This window comes from Halichoerus grypus, chromosome 3 (assembly GCF_964656455.1).
Source record: "Halichoerus grypus chromosome 3, mHalGry1.hap1.1, whole genome shotgun sequence".
Lineage (NCBI taxonomy): Eukaryota > Metazoa > Chordata > Mammalia > Carnivora > Phocidae > Halichoerus > Halichoerus grypus.
Genome location: NC_135714.1, coordinates 109,879,847 through 109,904,934, shown reverse-complemented (window position 1 = coordinate 109,904,934; position 25,088 = coordinate 109,879,847). Strand labels below are relative to the sequence as shown.

Sequence of the window (25,088 nt, the reverse complement as noted above, 5' to 3'; positions counted from 1 at the left end):
GACAACACAAGCGAGCGCAGGGTAGGGGAGTGGAGAGTCTCAAGCAGACTCCCCACTGAGCGAGGAGCCTGACACAGGGATCGATGTCAACCCTGAGATCATGACCTGAGCCAAGATCAAGAGTCAGATGCTCAGCTCAACCAACTAAACTACCCAGGCGCCTCTAGAAGATAGGTTTAAAAAAAAAAAAAAGATATTTGAGCTCTAGGAAAACGAGGTCATGGAAAATAAAGCAAGAATGCATTTAAAGACAACTTGCTGGGGCCACTGCCTCTTGAAAGGAACGCACCAACATCTACAGGGACATTCACGGGAAGCCTACAGGCCAGAGACGCAAGTCTTGACAGTATTATACCAGTTCTCTCTACAGCCATGCTCTCTCTCCAGGGAACCTCCCAAGTGGTCAAGAAGCTCCCAGAATATTATTCAAGCAAAATAATTTGCACCCCCTTTTAACTAAAAAAAAAAGTTATGTTACAGAATTTTAAGATTTTATTTATTTATTTGACAGGGAGAGGGAACACAAGCAGGAGGAGTGGGAGAGGGAGAAGCAGACTTCCTGCCGAGCAGGGAGCCCGATGTGGGGCTCGATCCCAGGACCCTGGGACCATGACCCGAGCCGAAGGCAGACGCTTAACGAACGAGCCACCCAGGCGCCCCTACAGAACTTTTCTTGAAGTATGTTGGGTGAAAACAAACAATGTAACCAGAACGGAGAGTATTTCAAATACCACAAGGACCAGGAGATAGTGATTTACACTATAGCCACCTGTAAGTTCTTAAAAACCATGTGCTAAGATCACACTTGGTTGCTGCTGTATTTTGTTTTTGTTTTCAGAATGTTAACATTTAATGGCACACTAAGACTATAGCAAGTAAAATTCTTTTTTATTTTCTTGTTGGTTTCAGGAGGAGTTGGGAACTCTAAAAATTTGGCAACGATGTCTAAAATTACTTAATTGCCCATACACAAGAGAGGATTACCTAAAGTTAAGTCCACTCTAGTGACAAGTTTAAGTGACTTTAAAAATTCTGGACATGTACACCATTTAAGAACAATTCTCTATTTAAACACTGGAAAGAATGAATAGAGAAAATATCCTGTTTTAATATCCCCAAACTCCCACTGAAACAGAACTCTGTGGGGGTAACAATAAAAGTTATAAAAGGCTCATAGATCACAGTATCATGAGCATGGACCCTGTACATGCAGAGCACTCAACCCTGTTTTCGGGTCCTACTAGGCAAATATCTCGAACACTCTCCTTTGAAATTAAAAATAGCCATGCTTCTTGCCCTAGATCTAAAATAAGGAAAAAACTCAAGAGTAAATCTAATACCCACAGCACACACTCCACTGGTAACTTGTGTGTGATAAGCCAGGTTGCGGAGCGCATGCGAGGTTCAGAAATTGGAATGAGTGGTGGTCTGGGTGTTCACACCACCACAAAATGCAAAACCTCACCACCTCTCAAATGCCGAATCTCCTATGTCTCCAACACTGCTTGGCTTCTAGATACTAAGTAACCAGGCTGGTGTCTTCAGGAATGTTAAACCAACTTAACAAAGTAAGGCACTTAGGACCAATGGGTATCGAGTCCAGTAGGTCAACTGATGTCACAAAAGTGCAGACCCAAGACACACCCCTATGCATTACTTCAAAGCTAGGGACAACCCAGTGCAAATAAAGCGCTGCTGTGGAAATTTCCACCAGAAAGTAAGTAAATTTAATATGGTTATTATTAACTATTTGCTTTAATTGCATGATAGAAGACAAGACTCTCACATAATTGCTGTTTCTAGCAGGGGCTGACCCTACACCTCCCACAGCTCCTCCATCCCAGCATAGCTTAGCTCCACTGTCCAACTCACTTCCACATTCCACAACACAAAAGCTTCATGCATATATTCAAAAAACTGGCTCAGGAATGTCTCACCATAAATACACTTGGGCCTTTAACCAACTGACACACACGTGCTTCACAGTTACCCAGTGCTCCTGCCAACGTCCAAGTCCAATGGCTACAGAAGACCAGTCCATGGACTAGTTTTGTGCTAAATGCTCCTCTAGCCCAAGAGGATGCTTGCTCTGCCTCTCAAAGCCAAGCCACAAGTCGGGTTTGAAAAGGGGCAAAGCCATCTGTGTGTGTCTTGAAGAGACTTGTGTTCAGTACACATTCTGCAATATTTGAACCAAAAATCCCTACATTTCAAGAATGCCTACACAATCCCTTAGTGTCATAAGATGCAACTGATGGGGGAAAAGAACAAATTAAAAGTATAGTCAAATATGAATGGAAGTGGAAGCAGAGTTAACTTTTATGCAAGAGAGAAACCACCAAAGGCTTGCATGAAGGTAACCAAGCACAGCCAATCGAATTAAGAAAATGAAGGCAAGTTATTCAAAAAATGTAAGGAAACTCACTAAATGCAATGAGACATGGGGCGCCTGGGTGGCTCAGATGGTTGGGCATCTGCCTTCGGCTCAAGTCGTGATCCCAGGGTCCTGGGATCGAGCCCCACGTCAGGCTCCTGGCTCAGCGGGGGGCCTGCCTCTCCCCCTACTCTTGCTCTCTATCTCTGTGCCTCAAATGAATAAATACTAATTAAAAAAAAAATAAATGCAATGAGACATAAAGAGGTACAAGGCAGAAAGTATGTTTCATCCACTAAGATTCTGGTCCCTCTTCATTGTTTATCTGTAAGCTGGAGAGCGCCCAGAAAAACAGAAGTCCTCCTGTAACTTTATGTTTACCCCTCATCAACCTGAATTACTAAATGCAAAATCAGTAGGTTTGAATTTTGCTCAGCACTCTTTGCTGCGCATTCATCATCATGGGTGATGGAGCAGAGCTCAGCTGGTAACTGGAGAAGGCGAGAAATGTTTCGGGGCCAGTACAGGTGTGGAAAGTAGGCGACCAAGGAGGATCCCCAAGGTACCTGGTTCCAGACCCCCAGCAACATTCCAGGCCTTCCCACAGGGAAGTCAACACGGCCCTGACAGTTAGGAAATTCAACAGGAAAAGCAAGCCCTGCTTCACAACTTCAGGAAAAACTTTAAAGTACCAGCACACTTCTCTCGTTATTTGTAAAAATTTAATTTCCCTCTGGGTCTTTGAGAGGCACATTTAAAAACAACCAAAAAAACCCAAAACATCATTTACATTTGGCTCCCTTATCCTAGCCAAAGATCCCATATTTTGAAAAAAAAAAAAAATGTGCCAAATGGACAGTATTCATTAAGTAATATTTAATTCTTATCTTACTTTTACAGGGAAAAAAAAAAAAAAGGATGGTGGTCAGAGCTGTTAATTGGCCTGAGATAACAATCCATAATTCCTGCCAAAAGAAGGACACTCAATGCTTTAATTAGCCTCTGCAGCTTTATTGAAGATAAAAATGCAATCTCCTTCAGGTTTTGGAAATACCAACAATAGCTGGTGGATCCCATTCCCACATTTGCCAAAACTCCTAAGGACAGAGCATCCTGGGCTGGGAAGCAGGAAATGAAGGGCTTGTTTCCCTGGGCCACACCCTGGCACAGTATGTAACTTCAGAGACTGGCGAGGGCCACCCAGTCCCAGGAGCCCAGCAATTACAGACACAGCCGGCAAACACCCCAACGCTACTTCATCCAACCGTAGGGCCAGCCCTCCACAGGGCACCTGGAGAAAGGCTTCCACAGCTCCGACGGCAGCTGGATGAGGGCTCGCACTGGCACAGAAAATGCCCATCCATCCCCAACTGTAAATACCACACCGGTATTCCCCTGGATCCGGCCAGCAAACAAAGCGAAGGACTCCAGCCCAGAGGCCAGCAGGGCCCTGCCATGGCTGCGGCCGGTGTCGTGGCCCCACGCTGACGTCTGTGGCGGCCTCTCCTCCACTTGGACAAGTTCTGCATCAGACTGGCAACTGCTGCCAAAATTCGGTCAGGGCTGGAGGCTGGAGAGGCTGGGCAGTGGCCACTGCAGAGACCTAGCCCTTCTTGCAATCAGGGCTTTCCAAGTGCCCAGACCCTCCTGAGGGCGGGCCCAGTTCCGTGGACCCAAATGCAAGGGCAGAAAGCACCCCATTCACACCACCATGGGCTGACACAAGACGACAGGCTCCAACACAAATAAGCTGGCTGGTGCCAGAGGCCTATGCTGTGAAGCAACTGCCCTGAGAGAGGGTTGGAAAGGGTATTCCATGGCGTGGATATGTACAGATTGTTACAAGCTTTGGCATTCCAAGGTTCTTCATGAGAGCTGTTTGTTTACTACTATCATCGTCTACCGTAACTACCAACTCATTAAGCCCAGTCAGTACAGTCCTAAAGCATCAACATATGCTTTATACTGAACCAACTATATGACCGAAGGATGGCCCGCCTACCTTCTAGTAGAGCTATCATGATTTCCACATCTAGCCTAGAGTAGGACAGAACCCAGCTTTGCGGTCTACGTAGTTTAACCCTCCAGCACTCTATAAATATTAATGCTCCTTAATGCTCTGCCTCCACCTTCTTTAGGGAGGCCAGCACAGATAGGAATGTATTAAAAGGAAGAAGGAAATGGCTGTCACTCCTTTAGTGAACTAATTTTGGTGAACTCTGGGCACTCTCTTCCTCCTTCCTTTCTAATAAGAGTTCTGGGTGCAAATTCCTATTTAGATGAAACACCTGGTCTTCTAGAGCTGTTACATGCTTAACTGTGTCCCCCAGAAATTCATATATGTGTGTGTGTGTGTATATATATATATATATATATATATATATATTTTTTTTTTTTTTTTTTGACAGGGAGAAACAGTGACAGAGGGAACACAAGCAGGGGGGGTGGGAGAGGGAGAAGCAGGCTTCCCGCTGAACAGAAAGCAGGGAGCCCGATACGGGGCTCGATCCCAGGACCCTGGGATCATGACCTGAGCCGAAGGCAGACGTTTAACGACTGAGCCACCTAGGCGCGCCAGGAAATTCATACATTGAAGGCTATCCCCAGTACCTCAAAATGTGACTACATTTGGATAAAAGCCTTTAAAGGGGTGATTAAGTTAAAATGAGTTCATTAGGGTTGACCCTGATCCTATCTCACTGATGTCCTTAAGAGGACAGACACAGAGACGCCAAGGATGCATATGCTCAGAAGACCATGTGAGGACACACTAAGAAGGCAAGCCAAGGAGAGAGGCCTCAGAAGACACCAGACTTGCTGACACCTTGATCTGAGACTTCCAGAACTGTGAGAAAATAATCACCTGCTGTTTAAGCCACCCAGTCTGTGGTATTTGTGATGGTGGCCCAAAAAGACCAATACAAGGGCCTCTGGGGCTATTAGGAGCCTCTGGGCAGCTGAGGAGGAGTAGACTGGGCCATGGTCCAGAACTGCACTGTTCAACATGGTCATCACTAGCCACGTGCAACTTCTTTTAATTTATTTTAATTAATTAAAACTAAACAAAATCTTAAAACCCAGAGTTCCTCAATTAGAGCAGATTAGAACATTTCCATCCTATTGGGCAGCTCTAGACCAGAAAGGGGAGGGCTCTGAGAGAACGTTCCAGGAGAACCTTCTCTTTTCTTTAAAGATTTTAAGTAACCTCTGTACCCAATGTGGGGCTCGAACTCATAACCCCAAGACGGAAAGTCACAGGCTCTACCGACTGAACCAGCCAGGTGCCTCCCCGAGAACCTTTTCTAACCCAACTCTCTCAGGGAAGAAATGAAGCAGCAACAAGAGCAAACAGAGTGAGCATAAATCTGTTGCTTAATGCCAAAAAATACATTAAAATAGGACTCTTAAGTTTTGTATTAAGCATTATTAGTATGTGAAAGTAATTCATGAAACCTTCTGATTAATTCTGAACCTAAAAACCAAGACTTTTTTAAAATTGCTGTAGATCAAAATTGTGTATTTGAGCAAACAGCAAGCATTTATAGAGTACTTATGACTCCTGAGGACACTTTGATAGGCACCACAGGGGGGCAGAAAAGAAATATCTCAGCATGTTTTTGCCTCAAGGAGTAAAAAGCCTAAGTAAATATCAGAGAAAAAAAACAGGTAGTGAGGGCTGCATACAGATAAGCGGTAAGAAGTTCAGAAGGCTCCCCCCGCCAAGGGCTCTCCCGAGTGGTTTTAACTGCCTGTGCCTGGGCACAGACCCTCGACACCTTTCCCTGAAATACAAGGGAAGCCCTGCTCTCCCGGGTCTCTCCTTCCCTCACCCAGTTAACTCTTGCCCTGTGCCAAACATCAGCAGCTCCCACTGTCTGCCCCCAAAGTCCCAAGCCCTTAGCTCCTCAAGACCGGCCCTTAGCGATCTTGTCACAGCTTACCATCACATGTACCCCAAACACCCAACACCCCTCCTACAGCCACCAAATCTACATCCCACTACCCCACACCTGTCCCCCAAAGCTCCCCTACAGAATGCCATGTTTGAGTTCTTCTGCTTCTCAGGGTCCCTCCCCCTAGGCTTCTCATGGCTGTCAGTGTGGCCCACCTTTAGCAGCAAAGCCTTGCTGTCTAATTTACAGCTTTTAGTCTGCCGACGGCTTCAAGACCAGAAAACTGAAAACAATCCTGTTTGCCTAAAAACTATTTCACCCTTCAGGACCAGCCCAAATTTCAATCCTGTGTTTCCCTGGCCCTCCTGTCCTCTGAATCTGTGCCTACATATATGCATCTCCACCAGGCCTCAAAAAGACATCTCTATTACTCCCCTAAGGACTTTCCGTCAGAGCTGGATTTTACATATGTCTAAGACAGAGTTCCTTGAAAGGAGGCCTAATACCTTTCCCATCATGCAGCAGAGCAAGCAGGTTTCCCAAGTTTAATCTGTAACCTAAAACATAAGCTAACAGGCCGGAGCTCAGGCACTGTGCTAGGTACAAAATTTCCTTGTTATCTGAGAGGAGCTCTTCGAGTAGTATGTTAGCTTCTCAATACACAGAAGCTGTATGACATTTATTTTGACTGCCTGGAAGCCAACTAACTTCTAGTTCTCAGCTGCACTGTGAAAATATGAGGATGCCAGAGAGCAGAGATGCAGACAGTAGTAGTATTAAATACAGTCACGTTACAAATCAAGTGAAGAGCATGGACTCTCGACTTACTAAAAACCTATACTTAATATTCTCACATCATACTAGGCAGTTTTCAATCCCTCCTGTATCAGGTTGGACTAGTTGATAATTAACTGGCTTCAATTAAGTTCCCTCTTCATATACAGCAACTCTAAGTGCCATAAATGATGTTTAGAAAAAACAGACACACCAGTGACTCTTGGAACTGTATTATTCATCCTTGGATAACAAACAGGAAGCCTGAGGAATGCCCGCCTGCAGTCAACCTTTCCAGAAAGACTTGGTTACAAAGACCTGCAGTATCACACTCAGATGTGATTCTCCGGGCCTTGGCTTTCTCTGACCTGCCTGATATGCCAAGGGCCTCAGCTATTTAAAGCATTACATTAAAAAAACGTGTTTTTACACTGACCCAAACCCGGGCAGGCTCCAAGAACAACAAAGCAGGACTTACTGCCATTGTCGTCAGAATCCTCACTGCTGCTGGGAAGGCGACCTCGTTTCATGATCTCCCGGGGAAACAGCAGGCAGCCTGCAAAGCAGTGAGACAGCACTTAACCCAAGATGATAATACACAATCATCAAGTTGCGCTTCAGATGGCAGCCCAGGATTTACAGCACACAAAAGCAAACAATCGGCTTTAAGTAGCATTTGAATTGTAAACAGTAAAAAGACCAAAGATACATAATTAGGAGCAATCATTAACAGAACAGGTCCAAAAGGGGGGGGGGGGGGAGTGGAGAAGTCACGTATCAGTACGTCTCCCAAAGGTGCCAGGTTTCTCTCTAGTTCCAGGGACATTATCACTACAACTACTCCAGGAGTCTTTTTAGCTGACTGGCGACAAGCATTGCAGAAAAAACCCGCGGCAGTGAGCACAGTGCCTCTCACTACAGACAGATTCATATTTTACGTGTGTATATGGGGGATGGGGATGAGGCTGTGCCTGAATGTGTGAATATTTACACTGCACTGGGCATGATTATGCTTCTCAGGCAAATTTCGCTAAAATAATCCTAAAAGCCAAATAACCTGGATGGAGTTCTAGAACAAAATAAATGGGGTATTAGGAAAGCAAATATCTCCTCCAGCCATCTCCAACCCCTCGGCATTCACAGCTCCAACAGGAAGGGACCAGACATAGTATCTGATCCAGCCCCCTCCCCTTTACTCCTGAGGAAACTAAAGCCAAAAAAAGTTTAAGCAGCACCTTGCCCAAGGTCACACTGTGTGGGGGGAGCTTCAAATTCCAAATCCAATTTCACTGAACCTCACCCAGTGCCTTACAGCCTGGTCCAACCTACCCTAGCCAGACACCTGGCCCACCTTGCTGACTCCTTCCAGGTGACAAGAGGCCTCCAGCATCACCAAGTAAGAGAAAAACTCTACTAAGGAAGGAGGACAGTGCAAGGGATTAAAAGCCAGTCAATGAACTAACTTATAAAGATGGATTCCCCGGTCATATTCACACAGGGAGCTCTCTAAAGAAATCCAAAAAGCTTTTCCAAACTGAAATTACTGATCCCCTTGACATTTTTAGGAACTTGATCTTACTGATCTTACAATGATTCCCGATGAGAGAGGAGGGCTTTTCAAGTCAGAAGTACCCACCCAGCCCCTCAAGAAAAGTACATCCCAAGCTCCTCCTCATTGGGAATCAGAGCATTAGAATGTGGTGTGTTTCTCACAGCCTGGAGCACAGGAATGGTGTGGATCAAAATGTGGAGAACCACTGTGCTAGAATAAGATAGAAACTAGAAACCCAAAGCTCCACTCTAAATGGACTTATTAAAGAGCAGACCAAAAAAAGCAGAAAACCCATCATACAGTGCAGTCTGTTCCCACCTACAAAAGAGACCTATATGATTGACGCAAATGTTCAGGGCCCTAATCTACGATTCCAACACTTTGTATTTTCTTCCTGAGACACCAGTTAAGGTTTGTGGGTTTCTGTTCACCAACTGATTCTTCAAAAACCATTAATGAAAGAATTTACCAAGTGGCAGCCCAGACAGGTCATGGGCTATCTTGTGTGCTAAGGTTTCATACTGTGGGGCAGGGTCAGTCCTAGAACCCACCCACCCCTTTTCTGCAGAGCCCCATTCACCCATAACTAACTAACTAACACCCAGCAATCTATAACTTGGCCTGGGGCAGACCCATTCCAATCAGAAGCTTCCACACCAACACCTGTGGCCAACTCCCCACTTGGAAGGACTGTCTTCCCTGCCCCGTCACCACATGCCCAAAACACCAACTACTGACAGCTAAACACTCCTCCAAACCCCCAGGGAGGGCAGCCCTGTTTCCCTTCCAACAGGAGGCACAAGGGGAAGAGGGAAAAGCAAAAGGCCACTCGTTCCTAACAGCTTCAGTTCCCCAAAGCCTCTTTACACCAAACAGCTGGAAGGAAGGAAGGAAGGAAGGAAGGAAGGAAGGAAAGAAGTAAAGGTGAACTACCTAAAGAGGAATTCCTTAAAAGTGTAAGGGTGTGATGTGACACAAGAGGGATGCAGCTCCCACCTCAGGAACGGGTGTGAGAACTGAGGGAGAGAAAGAAGCTGAGAAAGCCCAGGAAACACTCCCCAAGCTAGAAACAAGAAAACCAGTGCTGATCACATCTCCATTGATTCAGACAACTTAAATTTATCTAAATAGAAGAGCTTGAAGAACTTAGCATCTTTTTCAATCAAAAAGTCTTCCTCCTAGCCTTCAAACACAACTCCCAGAGAAAACACACACTTCAACAGTCACTCAATGAAAAATGCAAGCATTGGCCAAAATAGAATGATGCTCCTAAACACATATAAACACTCTCTCAAGCAAAATTATGCAAGTAAAAGAATAAAAATAGCATATCCTCCTAATGAATCCCATTTTCACCCACCCTGAAAGATGTTGAGAAATGAGGATTGAGAATGCTATATTGTACTTCTTCAGGGAACCTGGCTCAATAATGTGGGTTAGTGCACTGCAGAATTTCCTCCTCTGTTGCTCTAATGTACTTAAACCTTGACATCAGGCTGATTTATCTCACCTGGGGTTATGTGCTGTATCAAGAAATCAAAGTACATGTTAGTATCTTTAAGACACACAATACAGTGGTTGTATGTTTCAAACATCTGTCCAATAAAATCCAGTGTGAGAAAACAGAGGGCCCTCCTCATCATTACCTTTGCTGACTCCTTTAGGGCATGGCTGATTATTATCTAGACAAAAGTAGAATAAGTAATAATTAAAACTCACAACACTCCAAAGAAAGCACAAGAAGATACAATAGCATATAATGCATCCCACCAACATGTGAAAACCTATTAGTAAACTATTAGTAAAAAAAACTAGGAGGTGCTGGAGAAAAAGAACTGTTCCTGACCTCATGGAACTCCTGGTCTGCTTGAGGAGATAGACAAGTCAACAGAGATTCAGTAATGGTTAGTGCTTGACAGTGGTAGACACAAGGCTCTGTAGGAACAGAGGTTGATGGAGTCAGGGAAAAATTCCCTGAGCAGAGTCCTAAAGAATAAGGGGAGGTAGCCAGAAGTGGAAGCACGACATTTCGGGCAAAGCATTGTAATATCTGACAGCATACATGGAACCTACCATATTACTCTGCACAGCATCTTCACATCCAGAATCTTACTATTTGCTCAATTTTTTACTAATATATATATATATATATATATATCCCTTTTTACTTTTTATCCAACTGCCAAGCCTTACTGATTCAAAATGTAGGACTCTTTCAAGTTCCCCTTTGTCTCACAGATTTGTCTTCAAACACCAAATCTGGATAGCTTTAAGCACCTCCCTTCCATTCTCCATGCCTACAATCTCTTACCCCTTCTGATTATTACAATAAATTAATTCTTTCTAATAGGGACCATATCAAGTCATTCCCTAAACAAATCTCTCCCTCTGCTGCACGCTTACAAATGGGTCCAGCCAGAAACTCAAGATGTTTTCTGCCACCCGGCCCCTCGCGACTGTACCCAAGCACTCTCCTAACATCTGCCCCTCGGCTAGGCTTGCCTCTGCTGGGCCAGGCCTCTTTCTGTTCTCAGCCTCTGCTAATGTGGCTTCTTTGCCCTTTTCTCCCTACCCCTCAGCCCCATCTCTTCCTGGGACCTCGGAGCAAAGCCACTAAGCATGGTCTACCATTCCAATTAAAAGCACTTACATTCTGTACCACTCATTCCATCTTTCTTCTTTTAGAACTTTTTCCCCCTGCTTTCTAACGTGTTATTTTCTTTAATAATCAATTCTTGCTTTGTATCATCACATATATGTTCCATGTATGTGTGTCTCTAGAAATTTATAGAGTTCTTCAGAACAGAGATCCTCTTTAATTAAATATGAAAATATGACATCATGGAAAGGGTCCTGAGCAAAATAACCTCATAGGTTGTAAGACACACCCACAACTCTGGGTTCAGTCCTCACCCAGACATTCTGCCTGGTTTCATCAAAAGTGACTCAAAGCGATGCGATTTACAAGAGTCCATTTGCTATGAGAAGCAGAACAACTAGGCAGATAAAAATACTAATGATTAGGCATTTGGGACTATGTCCAAAGAGAGGAAGACTACCTAGGAAGCCTGATTATAATAAGAACATTGCCTGGAAAGGCCAAGTAAGAAGAGGTCCTTGGCCAAAGACTCTGGCTGGATGCGTCAAGTGCCAATCCTTGGGCACCTCTGCTGCACGGAGGGATGTGCCAAGACGAGCAGGCCCATGTGGTGGCTGCTCAGGGCACCACCTCCTCAGGAAGCGCAGGCACTATTTATATGACCATCCTTGTGGACATTACATGCAAATCACTTTCCTTCAATCCTCTCTTCACACAGGTTAAAACCAGTGGATTAACTAGTATATTAATTCAATTAAATTTGTATTGAGTTGGATACCTGAGATATGGTGAACAAGATAAGGAATGGCCCAAGGGAAGATACAGTAAGCAAACAACTAGACAGGTAGCTTCACGGTGATAACTGCTATAAAAGTTACGGGATTGCCATTCACGGATTCCAGTGGGACACGGGATACATAAAGGAGATAGCAAGGTACCTCCAAACCTTGGAATGTAACTTTCCTCAGATTGAAACTGGGGGAAAAACATCAGCATGCCGGAAGTTAAGAGCAGCCATTAGCTGAAGGAATCCATCCCCAAGGTGGCTCAGGAATTTACCAAAGAGTGAACTGTGTAGTTCAGTGGCCTGGGTGTGGTCCCAGGGAGGCATGACTGGTATGTGATTCTGAGGAAGAAAGAATGAGAAATGACCTCCAGGATAAGGAGTGAAGGGGTTTTACAAAAGAGTAAGATGATTAAGAATTTGAGGATGTTTACTTAACGCTATTCCTGGGAAAGAGGGACCTATTTGAGGAAAACAAACTGTCCAGCTACTAGAATCACTCTCTGTGGCATAACAGGACCATTTATCAGGCCATAAACTCTACAGTTATAATAAGGATTACACCCTAGTGATTTTAATTACCTTATGGTTCATATGTAGAAAGTCAGGTTTCTTCCTCAAAGTATCTATTTTATCCATTATGTTTCATTCTTATTTATTTCACTCTAAAGAAGTTCTAGAAGGTACTCAAACACCTCTAACTACTTCTCTCTGTTACCACCTAATGCAATGCTATGTATTAAAATAAACTATTGGATGAATGAGTTCTCATACACAAAGTGCATCTTATGCTCACTCGGCTTTACAGAATTTGAGATGCTTTCACTTTAATATCTAACTGACCTTTAACTGCAGTTACTTCTGTTATGTTATTTTTAAAGATTTATTTACTTATTTCAGAGAGAGAGAGAAAGCACAAGCAGGAGAGGGAGAGGGAAACAGAATCTCAAGCAGACTTCCCACTGAGCACAGAGCCCGCCGTGGGGCTTGATCTCAAGACCGAGATCACCACCTGAGCTGAAACCAAGAGTCAGACACTCAGCCAACTACACCACCCAGGAACCCCCTGTCATATTATCTTTAAATTTACTGGTGTCCTTCCATTTTCTGTCCAAGTTAATCTAATACCTAAATGTACTATATTTAAAAATGTATTTAGAAAATGTGTAACATAAAAATGTATATAAAGGAGAATATTTTCGGGCACCAACTCATCTTTACATAAAAAGTATTTTATAATGAGCAACTTCCTTTCTGTTCGATAAGTTCATACAATTTGGATATTATTTTTAAACATTAAGTAACAGATACTTTGATTCCTAAGTTATTGAATACCCCCCATAAAAAAAAACTTATATTTTCTTAATAAGTCACCTTCTTATCTTCTGTGGCATACACAATACGCAATGTAACAAAGTATCCAAATATAATAATGATCTATACTTCATAGTAATTTTCTATTCCCCAAATGAATGTGAAAATCCAGCTTGTTTCTTACCTGTTTTTAAAGACAACATTAATTGCTCGGAAGTTTTCAAATTGGCAACATTATCTAATTCATATGCTCACTGAAAGTCTCAAAATACTAGTGTGACTAGAACTCAATTCCTCACTTTAAACAAAGGGTTATATCTGGTTAAAAAAAAAAAAAGTCATATATTTGATGTAACTGACAAACTGCTTAGATCTTAAGTGTTAAAGTTTTAACCTTGTCCAAATATTTCAGACCCCCCAAAATGGGAACTTTTAAAAATGTCCTTTATGTCATACATCAAAATCTGTTTTAAAAATGCTGCCCAAGCTACTATAGAGCCTTTGTGAAAATGTCACACTTGAAAATATTCAGTGGAAAAGAGTTTATATTAGCAATAAATAACCACCTCTCCCAAAACACATTATAACTGACCAGATAATCAGGACTACAGTATTTACTCATAGAAACATTACTAATAAAGCCTGAATGCTATAACGCATTAGTTCACTGTAAATTCTTCATGAATTATTTGTAAACTCAGCCTTTAAAAGTCAATAAAAACATTTTTCAAGATTTTAAAGAATTTACAAATTTGAGTGGTTCTAAATGAATCACAAGCAGCTCCCATTTGCCAATTTATAAATAATCCAATCCCTGCTTATGAGCTCTAAAAACAATCAAACCCTTCACAGGTCTCTGTAATCACCGACTCAATTAGAGTTAGCAACTGAAGAGCAGCTATGACAAAACATTCCAATCATTTGTATTTAGATTTATTTGTTTTAACTTCCCTTGACGTGGGATTAAAGGAATTCACACCCAAACAATAAGGCAGTCACCATGGCCTCTAATCTTGAGCTTCTATCCCTACTTCCATCTACTCAGAAGTCTCTTCTGTTAGATCTATACGCTCAGGGGGTGCCTGGGTGGCTCAGTGTGTTAAGCGTCTGCCTTCAGCTCAGGTCATGATCCCAGGGTCCCGGGACTGAGCTGCATGTTGGGTTCCCCGCTCACCGGGGAGCCTGCTTCTCCCTCTCCTCCCCACTCATGCTGTCTCTCTCTCTCTCTCTCTCTCTCAAATAAATAAATAAAATATTTCAAAAAAATCTATATGATCAGATATGGAAAGTGCCAAAGGCATATTAAGAAATAAAAGCAAACTGCAAGGGAGGAAAAAAAAACCCTGAAATATAGGTCCATTTACATATAAAAAGGACAAAGGAAGAGAATATATACACACACCAATTGCTTGCATATTCATGGAAAATTTCTGGAAGAATATAAAGGATATTAATAATGCTGCTTATTTCTGAGAAATGTGACCAAAGTGTTCAGATGGAATGGGATGAGAACTTTTACTTCTCTTTCTGACCTTCTGTATGACTTCAATTGCTTAACCATGATACTGTCCTATATTTATAGTAATAGTAAAGATTAAATAATAATAAAGATTTAAAATCCAACACCTTTCTTCCCTGCTCCTCACCATATATACAAGACCCTGGGGGCACAACTTCTGAGTCCCATGTGAAGCATCAGTCTAAAATAAGCAGCCATCAATAAACTATGTATACCACACCCCCTTCCTAAGATGAGGTACCAAAGGCTTATGTCTGCCTTCTAAAGAATGTTTGATGGAATAGTACAGAAGGAAAAAAGTGGAAAAGGTAATAGGATGATACCATAAAATGCTATTATCACCCACTCATTATTTACTTAAAAGCAAAAGTTTTCAACACATAAGAACAACCATTACCAGTAGCAGGTCACTAAAAATATATGCAATAAGAATAGAAAAAACTAACCTAGACAGGAAAACCAGGGTTTAAACTACCTTTAAAGAATAAACCTTCCACTTCCTAGCCATTGGAAGAGTACTACCATTTTAGAAAAAAATAAAAATAAAAAAAGCTACATTCCAGAGATGGCTACCAAATAAGCCATTTCCCCCACCCACAGCAGGCATGGTTAATAAATTAGGTCATCCTTTTCCACAAGCCCAAACATGACTTCAGAATCCTTCTTAACACAGTGCTACCACTCAGTCAGAGTTCAGGAGATAAAGCCTATTCACCCCGTATGTCCTAACCCTGTTTACACACTTTTTTTTTTTTGACAATTTATCAGGGAAAATTAAAAATTTTTTTTTCTAAAATATTTACTGAAATCAGGAGTTGTTTCCAGTCTGCCCTGGGGTCTCTGAACCAAATTCTAATTTATATAACACACACACACACACACACACACACACACACACACACACACACCCCGGGTCAAAGTCTCAAAGTCCACTGAAGGTAACACTTTAGAAAAACCAAATGTTAACAGGAGATATTTCTGCATGAACCAAGGAAGGGTAAGGATGGAAAGGAGTCTACAAACCTTTATTCTGCCCATGGAAGAATAAGTCAATAAATGCAAAGTGTCTACAGAGTAATTTTAAAAAGATTTTTAAATGCTTAAACCAGATGTTCTTACACCGGATACAAAAAGCAGCTTCTGCAGAAACCAGACTCAACCAGCTAATGACAATGACATTGTGCACAGATTGAAAGGCAGCTGTTTTGAGGAACTTTGTTCCTTGATTATAGCCGGTTGTCAGAAACTATCAGTTACCACTAACAATGTTAAGTCACCAAAAATTTTTAAAGTACTGTTAAAAAAAAAAAAGAAAAAAAAAAAAGACTCCCAATGTTGTGTATTCAAAGACCTAGATAGAACACTTAACAAAAACCGCATTTACACGTGATCTAAGTTGCGTATGAAAACAGACATTATCACAATTGCACAAGTCTTGTTATTAGGGTCACTGACACATAAAGATGGTCTCAAAACCCAGCAACAAGGTGTGGAAAAGTATTCTGAGTTTAAGGCTGAAAAGAGTCTCACCCCATGGACTGGGTCTACAGGAAATCTCCCCAAAAGAAGCCCAGAAAATAACGGCTGAAGCGCTAGAAAACATTTCAGAGATAATTTAATCCACTTTTCCTAATTTTCAAGATGAACACATCGAATTCTGGAGAGGTTAAGCAGCATAAGCGAAGACACACAGATCCAGAACAAAGCCAGTCTCCAAACAAAAGATCAGTTCCCAACGTGAATGGGCATTCTAGTGCCAGCCACCTCCTCCCAGGGGCCTAGACCACGAGCTTCTCCCCTCCTGGACACCTACTGTGATTAGGAAGATGCCATCTAGAAGATTAACGCCACGTACTATATATTATCAGGGAGCAGACAACTAAAACATAATCAATGAAAAACAGTCCGTTAACTTAGAAACCGAAACACGGATTCCTAGCAAGCCGGTATGAAGACCGTTGTAAATGCCACTCTGCCTGGTAGAGCATACAAAAGGTAGAGCTGGGAGAAAAGTGTGCTGGTAGTTTCGTGAACACTACCTGAATCACAGGGAGTAGGAGTCCTCTAAGCAGCAGGCATTAGCGTCTGATTGGTAGGACACACGCATCCTCCTTGCAGAGAGTTCATCTCCCTCTGTAGGGAACTCCAGTCTAGAATGCACATTCCCTTACATGGAGCTTCTTGGGCTGGCCCCCTTGGAGGGTGTGACTACCTAAGTGTGCTTTCCCAAGTACACAAGGGCCCGTGGTATAAATTCTATCCTCAAAGGGGATCTAAGAACCAAAGAGTTAAGAACCACAGCCCTCAGACTAGCAAACTCCCTCCGTATTTATCAAAGCAACTTCTGATTTCAGCTTATTTCAGGCTCCTACCAGAAAGGTAACTTAGCCCCAACAGGAATAATCTGGTGACCAGGTAATGGTGAGTCTCACTATAAATCAAAGTTTCACAGCTTATCTTTGTCCAGCCCCAGAACTAAAAATGGTTTCACATATTTAAATGGGGGGGGGGGGGTCAAAAGAACATCTCATGATACAAAATTTCACTATCCATAAATAAAGCTGTCTTGGAACATAGCCATGTTCGTTCATTTACCTTTTGTCCATTGACTGCTTTCACACTTAAAAAGCAGAACGGTTTTATGAGACCATCAGGCCCACAAAGCCTAAAATATGTACTATCTGGCCCTCTGGCAAAGAGTGTACTGATTTCTGCTACAAATCAACATACCGGTAGTATGTTTATAAACCAACATTATGTATGTTTAGTGAAATGTGAATCAATGACCAGGTCCTGGGCAAACAAGTGCCTTAAAGCTTACAAAGTTAAGGATCAGACACATTCATTCCTTAAGAAGTTTTTAACTAGAACGGGTTAAAGACGCAAAGGGGAGAAGGGGGATGGGGATGCTCTAAGCAAATTAAAGGCCATATCTAGAAACCTGTGAATTTTTCTCAAACCCCTGAAGACTCCTACTTGGAGCCAGTGTACACTAAATTTTAAAAACTTTTAAGCCAATGACCAATAAGCAAAAAAAAAAAAAGACTGTTCTAGACAGGCATTTAACCATACATGGTTAACAGTGATGTAAAAGTATCAAAGAGAAATCATAAAAAGAAATCACCAGAATTTAAACACTAACCTGGAATCCAACAATACATTTAAAAGTATCCCCCAAATCCCTAAAATGACACACAAATTTCAGTGCAACTCGATTTTGCTGGGGAGAGGTTCCACAGATTTTGCTGGGGAGAGGTTCACAGGTCTCAGATCTTAAGTGTCCTTGACTTTAAAAAAGTTACAAGCCACCAGTGCTCAGCCTCCACATCTTAAATGCATCATTACATTTCAACACTGAAATAACTGATGCCTGTAAAGATGACCATGAGTAATCAAGAAAAAATCTTAAATCACGTTTAGTATACCTTGTGTTAAACAAAAGCAAACCATGCAATGCAGCTCGGCTCCAACTCCAGCAACCTGTTACCCTTGCCAATTCTTGCGCCTCACTCTGGAGTAAGGAGTAAAGAAAAAAAATAACTCATTTTATTCTTCAGTTTGGACTCTCACCACTGAAATCGTCACTTAAAATCAGCGCTAAGAAACAGTTTTAGAAGCTGTCAGAAGATTAATAAACCCTCCTGTGCAAACAATCAATACTATATATACATATATATACCACTGCCAACTGCGAGTGCTTTTAAAAAAAAGAGAATTTGTGGTTTAATTCCTTCAACAAACAAACCCAAAAGAACCCAAGGTTTTTAAAATGAACTTACTTCAACTGTCCTCAATCACCTCATTATGTTTTGACTCTACCTGGAGAACCAAAAGCAAAAAGTAAATTCTGGACTGGTTTTAGAGTATCAAAAGTTTGATCCTGAACATTTGTTAAGTGCCCATCATATACCATCGGTCTAGAGTTAATACGAATGGAAATTCCCCAACAACTAAGCTTTCCATTCCATGTCTGGCAATATTTTTGTTGCTTTCAGGTGAGGAAAGACATCCTTAGTAATCATTCAAAGCCTAGGCCAGATAAGGCCACAATAAACATGGCCAGAGTCAGGAGCAATAACCTCTTAGACTAGATTTTGTCTGGACTCAGGACACTTGACTCTAAGCTAAATTTGCAGAGAAGATACCACTTCCACTCAAAGGTTAAAAAGGCCCACTAAGGCCACCCTGGCATATTTAAGGAATGCAGGATGACTTATTCCATCAGAGTCCACCAACAGCAAAAACATCAAAACATACACCCCTCACGATCACAAATACTTTTATATAAGTACGCCAGGCAAATGACAAAACTCTCAAATAAGTCTCAAACTTTCTGAAATATATACTACAAATAACATATTGTCCAAACTTTAAAAAATGAATCACATAAGCTGCTGCAACATCTTGAAAATGGAGAAAACAGACTAAACAGTAAAACTTTCAAGGAAATAACTTGTCTCAGGAATTAAAACACTTTGCCAGTTAAGGTTCCTACCAGGCTTCTGATACTAAGAAACTAACAACTCAAGCAAAGCCACCTAAATTTTTAAAGTATTGCTGAATGTGATACCAATGTTTTAACTTACAGGGAGGGGAGGAAAGAAGTTTAATACTGGTACAACTGAACAACTGAGCCAAACTTTTTGATGCCAACCCAAATAAAAAGCAAAATGTACTGGCCAAGATGTCTATTTTATTAACCTTGTGGGAAAACTGGGTTTACAATGCATATTCTGACAGACTGTTAACTGTAATGGTATAACGGGAGTCCCACAATACTAAAGGAGGGAAGAGCTTCACCAACAGGAAGTAAGCAAACTGAGATTCATATGCCGTTTTCTTACTCCTGACAAATCCTAGATACAGGACATGATCAGTTTGAGATCTTGATGTTTGCTGTTCCAACCACCTCAATACTGAAACAAACAGTTGGTAATTCTTTTCCCAACAAGCCTGAAGATAAATACATCAGGCAAATTTCCTTCAAGTATTTTTCAAGGAAATAATTTCCAAATCTAAGCCCAAATTACAATAAAATGCTATTTTCATTTCTTTTTAAAAATCCAGTCATGATTAATTCCAAAGGCTTGACTCCGCAATGTCTGAGGTTCTGTCAAAAAGTAACTACGAATTAAAATCTACTTATGGGAAATAATAACCAGATGCAATAATTGATCCTCAGCTGGACAGTATTAATTTAGACAAAGCTGCTCTGTTATATTTTAGGGCCCAATGAGGAAATCTGAATATATCCCAGTAATAGAGGGGATGAAAATTTACCAAGCTGGCTGACAAGGGAGAGGGGAAAAAAAAAATCTTCATAGAACTGTATATATACTATGATCTCATTTTGATTAAAAACTATATACATATGCATAGACAGTTACCTATAAAGTGATAGTGGTGATCTCTGGATAGTAGGAATGTGTTATATTTGCTTCTCTGTATTTTCTGAATTCCAACAATGTACATGTAACACCACCTCTGTAATAATACTTTAAGTCACTAAGGGCTCCTTTAAGTCAAAAACCAGTATGTATTAAGTGCCTAGTATAGACAATTCACATGGAGACCTGCTTTTATTCCAAGTTCTCCAAGTTTTTAGCTAATCCTTTCCCCACCAAGCCTCTGAGCTAAGCAACAGTCCCTTTAAAATATAACATTTTCTTAAACTCCTAAGTTTTTTCCTCTCATCTCACTCTCAAGCACACTTACCATTTTTCAGTTTTCCCATTACAGCTATTCTTTCAACCTTAGTAACTAATGTAAGACTAAATGCTCATTATAGGCTAAAACCTGTCAAGGGACGAAGGAAGAACTATTAAGATGGACTTTTTTTTCCTTTTAAAGGAACATATATACCTAGCTTTGTCATAGTTAAAATTTCTGAGGCACCCCATCCAACTTTTCTTACTAAAGAGCAGCCTCCGATCTTAAGATGGAATCAAGTTCAAGTTCTACAGCCTATCAGGCAACTCCCTTTATGTCTGGCTAGTATACCAATGAAGGGAGATATGGGTAAACAACACTTGGCTGTAAATTTTATTTATTGTAGACATCGAAAAAGCCAATTCATATACAAATATAAAAATACACAAACTTAAGGGAGAAAAGCAAAATACCAATCAGGAAGTCACCTGACTTAAAAGTGACATTAAATGAGACTGAAATATTTGGAATAAAAGAGCAATAAAATTCTGGGTTGCAAATCTTTGTTACGACGTTGTCACCCCCAAAACATCCTCTCTCTCTCCAACATGTGTTGCCCACTCTACTACAATTACTGTATCTAAAGTGTTAAATCTGCGTAAGCATGGTTATATTGAACTCTTCCTTTCTCTACCTAGAAGTGATTAAATCTTGATCAGCTGTAATTTGATCAAAATGCAACTTACTGTAGTAATCTCTAACCATTGGTGGACCACTATTAAACCAGCTTTCAGTGAAATAATTTCCCTGTACCTTAGAACTAGTTCATCAGCTTTGAAAGATAATAGCCTTGAGCTACAAGTAACTAGAGTAAGGCTTTCACCGTGGGTTTCCTGAAACGGAAAAATAGTTCACCTAATAAAAACCTTTGGGAAATAAGCCCCTAAGCATTCCCCATTAATGGAAACCTCAGATTTTCTCCCACTTCCCTAAAAATGTTGCTGTCGTGTCATTCAACTGCAGCTATCGTTTTACGAAAATTTAAATTCCCTCTTGGACTGACTACACGGAGGACGACAGAACCTCGCCCCCGCAGGGGCGAGGTGGGGTGCCTGTCTCCTCGTTACTAGAAAGCCAGCCACAGCAGCTTTTAAACGGTCTCCGGGTGACGACGCATTCCTAACGGGTTTCGAAGGCACGTTTAAATCGCCCGCTTTTTTGTTTGCTCGCTGCATTCACCGGGCGCCGGGGCTGCAGCCGCCCCCGCGCGCCCGGGAGGGGGAGCCCAGAGTCGGGAAGCCCGGGGCCGGGTGGGTGGGGGGAGGGGTTGGAATGGGGGAGAACCGGGGCGAGAGGCGGGGTGGAGGCCCCTGGGTCGCGGAGCCCGTGTGGGAGGGAGGAGTGCGGGGTGGGCTGTAGGGGAAAAGGCTGTAGAGGGGGAAATCCCGGGGTGGGGAGGGAAGCCAGGCCACCGCCCCGCACCAGAGAACGCTTCGCTCGGCTCCCGCCTCCCGCCAGGGTGTGCGCAGGGCCGCGGCTCCGCGCGGCGCCGCCCCCTCCCTCCCTCCCTGCCTCTCCTCCCTCTCCTCCTCCTCTTCCCGAGGCGACAGAAACAACAGCGCGGAAGGAGGGGAAAGTAACTCCCGGCACCTCCGCCGGAATTAGCCCGGGTGCAGTGATGACACCTTCTCGTGGCGCAACCAAGCCCCGCTCCCTCCGCAGCGGCGTCCCCGCCGCCGCCCTCTCCATTTGAAAGTGGCCACCCCCCCCCCCGCCGCCGCCGCTCCTCCCGCCCCGCCGCCGCCAGCTGCACCAATCCGCACGGCCCCAGTTGCAAATCAAACGCTCCCTCGCGTCCAGAAGCCACTTGCGCCGCTGGAAACGGCCGCGCCGTCCCCCTCCCCGAGTCCCTCCCGGGCGGCACCTTTGAGCTGGGGCGGGCGCGCCGGCGAGAAACGGCTGTGAGATGGGAGAGGCGGCGGCGACGGCGAGCAGCCCCGAGCGGGCTCGGCTCCCGCTCCCGCCCCCAGACAGTTCTGGAAACTGTGTATCACCTCTGTCACAGGAAGCCATCCGGCGAGGAAGGCGGCGCGGAACCAACAAACAAACGCCTGCGGCCGCCGCCGGAATCGTCGCGGGGACGGCGACGGGCTTCGGGCCGTTCCCTAGGCGGGGGCGCGGCGGACGCCCCCGCGCCGCAGGCTTTGTGCGGGGCTCCCGCGGCGCGGGCGCGGCGGGCCGGGCGTCCCCGCCCCCGAAGCCCCCCACCCCGGGCCCCGCGGCAGCGCCTCTGGGACCGTTAGGTGACGCTCCGGCCGCGGCCGAGAAACCAGCGCCTCGGCCGCCGCCCGCCCCCATTTCCACATGGAGCCGCCTCTCCTCCAACGCCAGAGGCGGGCTACAAAAGTTGGCCCCGGGGCCACCCAGCACCTGCCCACGTGCCGCGGAGGCTCGCTCCCGGGTCTCCCCCGTCCCCTTCCCCCCGCCGCCCTCGGCCGCCAGGTCACCTATTACCGGTGGGAGGGGAGAGAGCCTGCTATTTAAACGCCCGCGGAAGTTGAGGCACCCCCACTGGCGGGTGCCGTGCACCTGCCTCCCGCCGCCGCGCTCCGCCACTTTGAGCAGCAGCCGCGTCCTCGGCCCCGCCTCCTGCCCGCAGGCGGGCGGGGGGGAGCGGGAAGGAGGTGGAAGGGATCGAATTTCTCCAGCAAATGGGACCGTTCCGACAGGATTCGGTTCCCTGGTCAACATTCCACATTCCATCCCTCTCCCGCATTTGCAAGCCAGCGCCAACAACCCGGAAAGCCTGCTGGCTACCAAACAACAGCCCCCAACTCACAAACACACACTCACAAGCACCAGACACGTGCACTGAAGGGCTTTGCAACTTGCAGTCCCGGGGTACACACTGCACGTTCATTTAAGGCAGTGAAGCCCAAGCGACCCCACCCCCACAATTTGCAGATGGTGCCAAAGGTTGCAATTTGCAATCCGTTTTAAGTTCATGGTTAATCGGTACTTTGCTCTAGCAATGTAACTCCTTCTTAATTTCACCGATGAAGGGTTTTACACTTTACAGACAGTCTCGCTTTAAGTAAAAGGTCTGATTATTGGAAACCCAATTTGGAAGAATCTAATTGCCAAGCTGTCCCCACAACCCCTGCTCACTGCCCTTGAATTGATGCAAAAAATATTTTGGACATGTGGTGACGCGGTGACAAGAGCCAGGGCTGCTGCGGCCACCCTACAGAGATGGACCTACACACAGAGACACACACACCTATGTTTGGACAAATATAGTCGTCCCCGCGCCACCACGGTCACACACGCTCTGGATTCATATATGTACGCGGACCTGCGTTCTGCCATTGCCATCTGTCTACCAAGTTGCTACTATGCTTTCCACTTTCATGCAGCCTAATGCGCTTTGGCTTTTTAAAAAATTGTATCAACTAAAGCCAACTAAACTGGGCTTCTGTTCCTAAACGCGTTTAAACGATGATTCACCTGAAAACCGCATGTTCTTCGCAAATCCGAAAGAAGAAAAAGCTCTAAGTCTTCAGCCCCCCAAAATTGAAAAATAATCATAATAAAACTTACTGATCCAACAGAGATCAATTCTCAGGATCCAAAAATCATCTCCTCCTCCTCCTCTGGCCCCCGCCCCAGCAATGCCCAAGTTACTGGTGGGATAGTAACGCTGCGCTCGGCGGCTGCCTGCCCTCCCTCCTCGCTACATATCGAGAACCCAATCTTTTGGCGCCATATTAATGACGTACTATATTATTTCCACTAGGCAGCGACCTTCGGCATTAAATTACTCCCGAGAACTCCCGAGCAAAGCAACAAAACCATCAAATATGGCTGAGCCTCTCGGCTCGTCCTGCAGCCGCCGCCGCCGCCAATGCCGCCGCCGCCGCCGCCGCGGTACCGGGACGCGCACACGGACCCACACGCGGACACGCGCGGACACACGCGCGGCGCGCCCACCCCGCGCGCCCCCCGCGGCCCGCGCGCGTACCTGCTGCGGAAGGGTTCGGCGGAGGCGCTGGGCTCCACGCCGCTCGCTCCGCGCTGCATGAGTTCGGGCCGCGGCTGGCTGGCGGGCGGGCGGGGAGCCGGGCGGGCCCCTGCTCTCGCCGGCGCGCACACACTCGGCACTCGCGCAGGGAGGCACTCTCGGACGGGCGTTTGGCTTGTTATGGAGGAAGGGCTATGTGAATCAAACTCATTTCTGGGTCACTGCTGCCACAGGGGGGAGCACTTTAATCCCTTGCCAAAACGAGAGGGTGGGGACACGAGGGCGGAGGGAGCGCGCCGGGAGTCCGCGGCGCGGGGGGCTCCGTCCCTCGTTAACTCTTCGCGGTCCTCGCCGCAGCCGGCAGGGCCTTCGTCCGCGGGAGCTGGCAAAGAGCGGCACTGCTCAGCTTTTAAAATCGCTTCCCTCACCTCCCTTGTGAGTCTAGAAATTCTTGAGGTGTCTCCAAGCAGGGAGAGGGGCTTTTAGCTTACCCTCTTCATACTGCCCCAGTTCCAACTCTTGTCTAATCTCATTGCACCTAGAAATGGATTCTTTCACATTAGTTTAAAATTATTTAGATAAAAATGGGACTATTAAAGTGTGTTATCT

General features: G+C 44.4%; 1 protein-coding gene across 9 annotated transcripts in view; it reads right to left on the bottom strand.

Moving 5' to 3' along the window:
* JADE1 (jade family PHD finger 1) overlaps positions 1-24,627 on the bottom strand; it is a 59,086-nt gene extending 34,459 nt beyond the window's left edge. The window contains exons 1-2 of one of the 9 annotated variants that reach the window (XM_036079435.2): positions 24,480-24,627; positions 7,520-7,597 (exon numbers count right to left, since the gene is read on the bottom strand). In XM_036079435.2, coding sequence (XP_035935328.1) covers positions 7,520-7,571 — 52 coding nt within the window. In that variant the 5' untranslated portion in view covers positions 7,572-7,597; positions 24,480-24,627. Of the gene's footprint in view, positions 1-7,519; positions 7,598-22,382; positions 22,403-22,512; positions 22,686-22,965; positions 23,098-23,965; positions 24,023-24,058; positions 24,434-24,479 lie in introns of those variants that run through there. The other 8 variants (XM_036079428.2, XM_036079432.2, XM_078069228.1 and 5 more) reach the window with 8 other exon arrangements.
* Positions 24,628-25,088: the final 461 nt, after the last annotated feature.